The sequence below is a fragment of the Polyodon spathula genome, chromosome 1 (assembly GCF_017654505.1).
Source record: "Polyodon spathula isolate WHYD16114869_AA chromosome 1, ASM1765450v1, whole genome shotgun sequence".
Classification (NCBI taxonomy): domain Eukaryota; kingdom Metazoa; phylum Chordata; class Actinopteri; order Acipenseriformes; family Polyodontidae; genus Polyodon; species Polyodon spathula.
The window spans coordinates 58,208,527-58,218,094 of NC_054534.1; the positions used below are offsets into that span (position 1 = coordinate 58,208,527).

The 9,568-nt window shown below is 41.7% G+C and overlaps 1 protein-coding gene across 2 annotated transcripts in view; it reads right to left on the bottom strand.

Moving 5' to 3' along the window:
- The window catches only part of LOC121320184 (rho GTPase-activating protein 7-like), a 168,567-nt gene that overhangs the window by 156,283 nt on the left and 2,716 nt on the right, over positions 1-9,568 (bottom strand). For both annotated transcript variants that reach the window (XM_041258446.1, XM_041258439.1), the window contains exon 2: positions 8,665-9,568. This exon is cut by the window's right edge and continues 185 nt beyond it. In XM_041258446.1, coding sequence (XP_041114380.1) covers positions 8,665-9,568 — 904 coding nt within the window. The remainder of the gene's footprint in view (positions 1-8,664) is intronic.

Here is a 9,568-nt window from a genome sequence, read left to right on the forward strand (position 1 = left end):
TTAGTAAGTTGTATGTGTATGCCCGTTTTTTACTTTTCCAAAATATATGAACTAAATATCCTGTCGGCATTTGATAGCCAGAATCGCAAAAATTATAAAGTTATAAACAATTCTACCTAGAACTGCTATGTGGGTCAATGTGACCCATGCATTACATTTTTGTATTATTTTTGTAAATGCAACAAACAAGACATGCCCCCTCCTCCTAGCACACCTTTTTTTTTATTTTATTTATTATTTTTTTTAAAGCCTTTGTTTGTATACTGACTACGAGACAGAGATTGCTATGATAGTGGATTTGTTAAGATGCCAACTCAGTGAAAGCCTAGTTGCTTATTTTTCAATTTACCTGGATGTACGAGACAACAATCCTTTGTTTTGTTCCACAAATGCAGCTGGGAAAATATATTTAATCTTGAAAGTAGTCATTTTGATTGGAATAGGGCAAGCTGCACTTGAATGCATACAGCAAACTAAAATGACAGGTAGGATGTAGTGTTATATTTTATTTTTATGAAGTATTAGAAACAATGATTTTGGTTTTATAGTTTTGTGTGTACATAGGCCCATTTATACCTGTACACGAGTACATGTACATACCCGTTTCTTTTGAAATGTTTATTTTATTATATTTTTTCACTGTTTGTAGTTGTGCTGTATATACGCTCATTATAAAAATAAAGCATTTTAAGTTTAATTTTCCATTTAAATACAGTGTTTCTGTGATTCAAATGTAAGATATGATGTTCATGAATACAACTTTTCAGTTGTATCCGATATTATGTCTTTCATTTTCATAACAAAGCAGTTTAAACATGTATGGGTCAAAGTGACCTGAGTGGCGATTCTAGGTAGTTCGAAAATCCGGTGGTTCCAGTGTTAAAGGCACAGGCAATCGAACGAGTGAGTGATTTGGCAGTTCCTGTTAACAAAGTAAGTCACCAATAGGCCGATTCAATCCACGCCCCCTTGTTTTTGTTCCTCCTAGAGGGGAGGATTTGTTTATTTTATTGTCATTTATAATGATTCTGATTGATCGTGCCTCATGTGGTTGTTGAAATGAAAGCATAAAGTGCAGTTTATTTTTGTATTTTTGTATTGTTCTCTTTAGTCTAGATACGTCAGTCTGGTCTTATGTAAGTTTGCACACTCACCTATCTTTTCAGTATAAACTGAACACTAGAACCACCATGGTAGTCATTTTGACGGTATTCACTTTTAAAATTTAAATTACTCTGCTTGTGTTAAAGATTTTTGTTTTGATTTGAGAGCAACTACATATATATTTGCCTTGGCATCAAAAATTTGGAATAACTTCATTGAAAACAGCTTTCCTGCTTCAAGCTAAACATAAAAAATTACATGGACAAGCAGCTGTTTCCGACAAAAGCACGGTGCCGCTGGACACAATACATGTCAAACAAACCTATTATATTTGAGATCAAGTTTTGGCTGGCAGTAGACCCTACCCCTTCCCTACCTGTACAAAGATGAAACTCACCCAGCTGGTCAGAGACTGGGTGACAATGTGATACTTAGGCTGATGTAACCGTGCTTAGGAAAAGGGGTGAATGTTACCAATGACAATTTTTTTTTTTTTTATATCTATATATATATTTCACTGTAATTAGCAAAACAGTTGAAGAAAAAAAAAAAACAGGGTTTGTTTGTAGCATCAGCTGCAGAGTAACTTACAACAACGTCTCACCCCAAAGACGGAGCACAAGGAGGTTATAACACTATTATATTAAATCCCTATAGTTATTCTTGGTCATAGCTTACTGGTGGATCACTGAGCCTGTTGAGATCCACCAAAATGGTGTATTGTCCAACACTGAACTAAACTCATTACAGCCATGATCAGACAAGGACAATAAAATGCAAATATATAGTCCAGTTAAGTGCATGTTTTTTTTTTCTTGTTTTTTTTTTTCTCTAAGTGTGAATGTGTCAATTAAAGTTATCAAATGTATTTTTTTTTTTATTTAGAGCGACCAATAATTTATTTTTTTCCCCAATTTGGAATGTCCAATTATGTTTTTTCTCCTCACCACAGTGAGTCCTCACACAGCACAGACGTTCTGAGGGAATGTGAATGTCCTCCGATCTCACAAGCCTACAGCCAGAATCACTTTCACGCCAAGTAACCCAGAGCAGAGGTTGGCGGCTACCAATCCTGGATCACATTAGGGCCACTATGGTGGAGTCCACCGGAGGGAACTGTGCTAGCCGTACCTCCTCGACACCATCCATGGAGGCAAGTGCTGCCATGCTCTTGGAGACACTAGATCCGACAAACGCCAAAGTGTCAAAGTGTTTTCCCTTTTCATTTTGCCTTTGGTTTTCATTATTATTTTTGAGCACCTGTGTATATCTGTGGTGGTAACCCTGTGTGTCCTGATTACCGATGCTAGTATACAGGCCACAGACAACAGCGCCCTCTGCGGGATAAAATAAATAAAAAAGAAAATAAATAAAACTGGGCACATGTGCAGTGTTTTTTCAAATACCATCTTCTGTCTCTCGTGTCAGTGAAAACCACCACCCTACCACAATCATATTTACACGATAACGGTATTTACACAATAAAGTCCACTTCAGCATAATTGTGTTAACATGATCCTAGCCCTTAAAAGGTTAATGCTTTTATGTTTTTTAATAATTAATATTATTAAAAACATATAAGTATTCACTGAAACTGGATCCTTGGTATCTGTATCCGGTTTGTCGGTTCCAAAGCAGGAACCTGGTACCAGGTTTCAGTCGCCAGCCAGTTGGTTGCATAGGGAGGATCAGGCAGGGTTAGGCTGATGAGAATCATTGATTTGCTAATCTGGTGAATCACGGAGAGTGAAAGAAAGAATCCGTTTGAATTGGCTACTACTACGAAATAATTGTGCCTTATATGTCTGTGTAGGGGAATTTAGAATTTCGATTTAGAATCCCTCTGCAGTATAAACACGGAAGTGTAGTGGTTTAGATTCAGGAGGCGGACCCTCTTTTTAGTGGAGGCAGTGATTGGCACCCTTTAGGCTAGCTTTTATTTTGATTAGCTGCTTTCACTTAGACTTTATTGTATTTAATATTTCATTATTTTCACTCCATTTAGTGTATATGCACCTGTGTCTACCATTGCTGGTACAGTCATGTGGTTCCCTTTCAATTCGAAGATGACAGCCAAATCAATACTTTTGGGATATGCCTGCTTGTCAGGTATTTGATGAGCATTTTACATCATAGCTGCTGATAGGCCCCTCCGTGGAGTGACATCCTCGGTCCCGCCTGCTGAGGTAATAAATAATAAATCACTGCACAGAGATCTCAGTCTCTTTTGCCTTTCATGAACAGGCAGGTAGGGTGAGTATAATACTAACATCTTCCAATTGTGTGATTGACTCTTTTAGAGCTCTTTCTATCGAGTTTTTCTGGAGTTCCCTTACAATTTATTGCTGGAAGTAGGCTTGCCGCTGTTGATTCGAGGGTTCTGGGCGACCTCAGCACACCCACCCGCTGTGCGCAGCCCAATGCCCCTACAGGCTGTTAGTTACTATTGTTTTTTGGTTACTGCTTACAGTAAAAAAAAAAAAAAAATTAGAAAAACCCTGTAGAGTGTTTCTTCGTACTACTGCTTTGCAGTTTTTTAGCACCCTTGACCCCAGTAACCCAGAGCCTCGGTGCTTCGACACCCTCGGTGCCCCTATGCCTCGACGTCTCAGTGCATCGACACCCGCGGTCCAAAATAATATATTGCACCAGTGCACCGGGGGCTTCGGTGCATTTGTGTTTGGAGCTTCGACGCTTTTGATGGCTCCAGTGTCTCCAAGAGCGCGGCCTTACTTGACTCCATGGATGGTGTTGAGTCGATAGGGCTGACACATTTCCCTCCAGTGGACGCCACCATAGCAGCCCTTATGCGAGCCCCCCAGTAGGAGGTCTGTCTAAAGATCCTGTATGCCCTAATGACCAATGCAGGATCATGGAAGCCCACCTGAAAAAAGTTTACGCGGCTGAAGCGCAGGCGACATGCGTTGCAAACACGGGAGGCCTCTAGACGACCTACCTGGACGGCATGCTGCTCTCTGTTACCCTTCCTAAGCCTCTAGCTTCAGAGCTACATGCAGTCGCAGGCACCTTATTGCAGATCTCGGGGTTCCAAGGGCAAGCCCTGGGCAGAAGCCTGGCAGGCTTAGTGGTGGCGTGCAGACAGACGAGGGTCCCAGATGCGGACAAGTCTGCCTTACTGGACGAGTCTATCTCCCCTTACCATACTTTTGGACCAGTGGTAGAGGAGATCCTACAACATTCTCACAGAGTGTGAGAGACATCCCGACAGATAGCTGCAATGCTCCCCTCCCATGCCCCACACAGGGAAGGGGGAGGCGATGGTATCCGGCAGTCACTACGGTAACCTGGACTATTCCAGCCCAGGTCTCCATAGCAAGGAGTTGTCAGCAAGGATGGGGATATGCTGGACATGGGCTCCCAGCACACCAGCACCCAGGGAGACAGTTCCAGAGCAACCACCCAAGGCAGCCTCCAAGCCAGCCTCTGCCCTAGCCTCAGCAGAGGCACTGAAGGCTTGCGGCCTCAGACCCACCCGTTTACACAACACCATCTGCAATACTGGCTCAATTGAACTTTAGACTACTGGTTGTTCACCTCCGTACATACCGGCTATGCACTGCAATTCCTCCTCCCTTTTGAGGGATTACAGATTACAGACAACCATCTCCAGGTCTTGGGCCTCAAAAAAAAGGTAGAAACACTACTTCAAAAACAAGCCATCCATCTTGTAGAATACACCTCTCAAAGAGAGGGGTTCTACTTGAGGTACTTCTTAGTGCTAGAAAAGGATGGTGGCCTTCGCCCCATCCTAGACCTGAGACAGGTCTTTTTGAGGGAGAGGAGGTTCCTGATGGACACACATCATCACATCCTCCAGTATGTCCGGCCAGTGGACCTGAAAGAGGTGTATTTTCATGTTCCTATCCGTCCAGTGCACAGAAAATATTCAAGTTTCTGTGCTGCCATTCGACTTCTCCTTATCCCTCTGCACATTCTCAAAGTACATGGATGCCATCCTAGCTCCCTTGTGGCTGCAAGGAATCAGGGTAATTAACTACCTGGACAACTGGTTGATCTGTTCCCAGTCCCAGGAGGTGGCAGTGGTCCACAAAGTGATTGTGACAAAGCATCTATTGAGGCTGGCTCTTACCCTCAATGATGCTAAAAGCCAATTAATACCGGTGCAGAGTATGGTCTACTTGGGTCTCCGGCTGGATTCCCTTATGATGCAAGCCTACTTGTCAGACGACAGATTAGCTGCCATTTGCAACTGCCTGGCCCTGTTTCAAGTACTGTCAATAGTACAATTGGTGTTGTACCAAAAATTACTGAGTCTGATGACCGCAGCTTTGCCAGCCATCCAACTGGGGTTGCTTCACATGCGCCTGCTTGAAGGTTGGCTCAGTGCATTTCAGCTACACCCCAAACACAAAAGATACCGTCGGCTGACAGTATCTCACCTATGTTGGGAAGTGCTATGGAGGTGGAAGCAAGCCCCTCACCTGAGCGAAGGTGTAAAAATGAGAGTGATTTTCAATAGTCAAGTGGTGATGATGGACGCATCCAACTCCAGTTGGAAGACAGTCTGGGAAGGCAGAGGAGTCCGCGGATCCTGGTCGGGTCGTTGGACATCCCTGCACATAAATGCACAAGAGCTGATAGCGGTTCACCTCACCCTGCAACATTTCCTCCCTGTGCTCCGCAACCAACAAGTACTTGTCCGCACAGACAATGTGTCAGTAGTTGCATAGGTGAACCACCAGGGTGGGCTTCAGTCCCCGGGTTTACACCTCATAGCCTTTTGTCTGCTGATCTGGGCACAGAGACACTTCCTGTCCCCCTGGACTGTACACCTCCCGGGAGTGTTGAATTGGGCGGCGGACCTCCTCTCAGGGAGGGTCCTCACCCATCAGAATGGAGACCCCTCTGGTGGTACAGCGCATTTTGGAGTATTTCAGTGAAGCCCAGGTCGATCTATTTGCCACAGCAGAGACATCCCATGGCCCCCTGTGGTTCTACCACCGCAGCTGCGGAGGTCCACTAGGCATCGATGCCCTAGTGCACAAATGGCCCAAAGTGCTTTTATACGACTATATCGCTGCTCCCTGCCTTCCTCGAGAAGGTCAGGAGAGACCAGGCGACATTTCTCCTAGTGGCACCCAGACGGCCCAGGAGAATCTGGTTTTTGAACCTCTGCCAGTTGCTGTGAGGGCCAGTCATGAGAGATCCTGCTACACATGGATCTCCTCAGCCAGACGAAAGGCACCCTCTGGCACCAAGAACTGGGACTCAGCTGTGGGTCTGGCCCCTCGAAAGGGACCATCTGTCCACCTTATGGCTCTCAGATGCAGTAGTCAGTACACTGCAGAATGCTAGGGCTTCTTCTCCAAGAGCGTTGTATGCCTACAAGTGGAAATATTTTCAAAATTGGTGCATGGCCAGAGGCCATGATCCCATGTATTGCCCTACAGATTTTATTTTACAGTTTATGCATCAGAACTACTCAGAACCCTTCATCTCTAATGTTACTCCTTTCTTTGTGCAGAGTCATTTCTGTAAGTGTCCTATTAACAGCCTTCTTTAACTTCTTTTACATGTGCATAATGCTCTGACTTGCACATCAAAGTTTAATTAATTGCTGGATGTATTTAAATACTTATAAACTGTTTGTGATTCATCATCCTGCAGTCCAAACATTGCTAAAGTATCAGGAATTTCCTCTTGAAGACTGTGGGAAAGTCTGTCTTAACAGTTGACTTTTCCCTCTATCTGCTCACACATGTGTAATATGGACACATATGTAACACAGTCTAACAAAGACAATTTCATATTTTATTTAATATTTGCTAACAATTTGCAAACATTCCAGTAAATTGTACCTTTTTGTTTCATCCTGTGTAAGGAAAATGATAAACTGGCAATATTTGCTCATGATATTATAAAGGTTGTATATTAGATAAAAGTACCATATATCAGAAAATATATTTAACTCACAAAATGTCAAAATAAATGGAATTACATTACAGGGCAATTCATTAAAATGGAACTCTATTGAACTCAACTGAACTCTAGAACTTAATTCCTTTACATCAATTATTAATTCACTAGCCAAGGGCGAGAATTCCTGTGGTGTTTCTCATACCAGATGGACGGTTACTGTATTCATCGATTTTAGATCGCCAAGAATAATAAAAAAGTGGTCGAAACTAGAAAGTACTTCTTTTTAAAGAAAGAAAGAAAGAAAAAGAAAGAACATCCATAAATACGTACATATCAACTTTAATATGCCACACGTTACAGTTATAGAACCACTTATCCATTTCTGATGCCACTTGGTTGGTATGTTAAGTTATTGGTATTATCAGAATCTTGAGAGAAAAGGAGGTACATATGCCACACTTGCATTTCCTTATATCTAGAGAACTGCTTATCCAATTATAATACTCTTTACATGTACGTACAGTGGTAGGTCATTGTAATCTACTTTTCATGATGCATCTTCATGGCATGGCATTTTCCTATTCTTGCATTTCCTTGTATAAACAAATGAGAGTCTGATACTGTTTCTTGTTAGATCTCATAGCTTTTGCTAAAAAATTTACATTTTTCTACTGATCAAACAACAAGTGAATAATTCAATATACAGTAGTAAGGGTAATACAGTTATGCTTAGGGCCTGGAGGTAACAATAAGTCAGATACTGTTTTCCATGACATTTAATTTAGAACCACTCAAAACCACAGAATATATATATATATATATATATATATATATATATATATAATATATATATATATATATATAATATATAGCGTATACAGGGGAAGAAGGCAGCAGAGCTGGTAGCTTCTTAATCATACTCGACATATACTGATTTATGTCCGCTATTGCTAAAGGAGCGAGGCTCGTTTGTACAGTGGAAAACATGGTGCTATCACCTTTACCACGAGAGAATCACGGGCTCCAGGGGCCGAGCCTGGGTGGGACACACTCACCTATGTGAGAGCCGCCTCCTCGGACGGAGATCTCTCTCCTAGATATATATATATACTATATTATAATCTAATATATATATAATAATATATATATATAATATAATATTTTTGCGTAACTGAACTATGGGAATAAAGTCCTGCTGACACTGAATGTAACTACTAGACAGCCATGGGCTCTACAGGTTTACTGCATAACCTTACTCCATGAAAAGTGTGATGAGACTGCTTTTGCATACGGCGGTATGTTTGCATTCAGCATCTGAGTGACATGTTTAGTGCTTGCGCCACCAGTAATTTAGGGAGTTGAGAGCTGTAACATAGTTCAAACGTGTTCTTGTTATTAAATACAACAGTTATGTTCAATACCAGATTTGTGTCTTTTATTTAAAGAACTGCACACATTGGTGGGATTGGATGTGTGTCTGGGTGGATACAGTATTCGGTCGAATCTGAACCCTGCCAAAAAGTAGGTATTCAAGCTTAATCCGAAACCTATTCCTGGATTCGGTGCATCCCTACATGGAACCAAACCAATGACTCTGATGTAAAGTTAATCAGATTTCTAACAAATGCATACAAATAAATGAAAAAGGCACTAGCTTACCTTTCCTTTGCGCAGTTGTACTCTACATTCCACAGGCTCGCAAGGATTTGGACTATCCTGGGAATCATTAGTTTTTAGACTTTCAGTTGAATTAGTAATGTGGCTTGAATCAGTTTCAGAATCCTGTTCATCCCCTTTGGCATTAACCGTTGAAACTCCATCAAAACATGCAATTGATTCTGTATCACTCCTGAAGAGACAGTTTACAGGGCTCATATCTGATATGTGTTGTCCATCACAACCAGTAAGCATAATAGCAGAAGGATCAATTACATCATTTGTGGTGAGGTTTTCTTTGACAACTTCAGATGTTTCAGTGTGCTGTGTACTAGAGGCTTTCTGAAGCAACTCTGAATATTCTTCAGTCCTTTCTACATTCAAACCATTGGGCTTCAATTGGACTGATTCCTCATTCACTTGGTCAAAGTGTGCAACACAAGGCTCCAAGTCTTCCTTCACACCTGACTCCACTGTCTCTTTGTTTCCTTCATTAGAAACAAAGTTGGGGTGAAGTTTGCTATAATTTGCAGAAACTTCTGCCAGATCCTTGGTTTCAATGTTTGATTTTATCTCTGGTTCTATGACACCCAAGGGACCAGTCCCTGCTAACTCATGTTGTTCAGTTTCTACATGATTAGTTTCCTCTGAGCTGAGATCTGAATTGTCATCTGGAACCTGGACTATAGTCTCTGTACTGGCTTCTAAAGACAGAAAGTGCTCATTACCTTCATGGTTAGCATTTTCATCTACCTCCTTTGTGTTTCCACCTAGTTGCTTGAATGGAAACCCTACAACAAGTGACTCACGACAACATTCTGGTAAGGAGGCACATCTTTCTCTCCGTCCTGATTTTGATAAATCATTCTTTTCCATAATTGACTTTAAATCATCAGATGAAATTCCA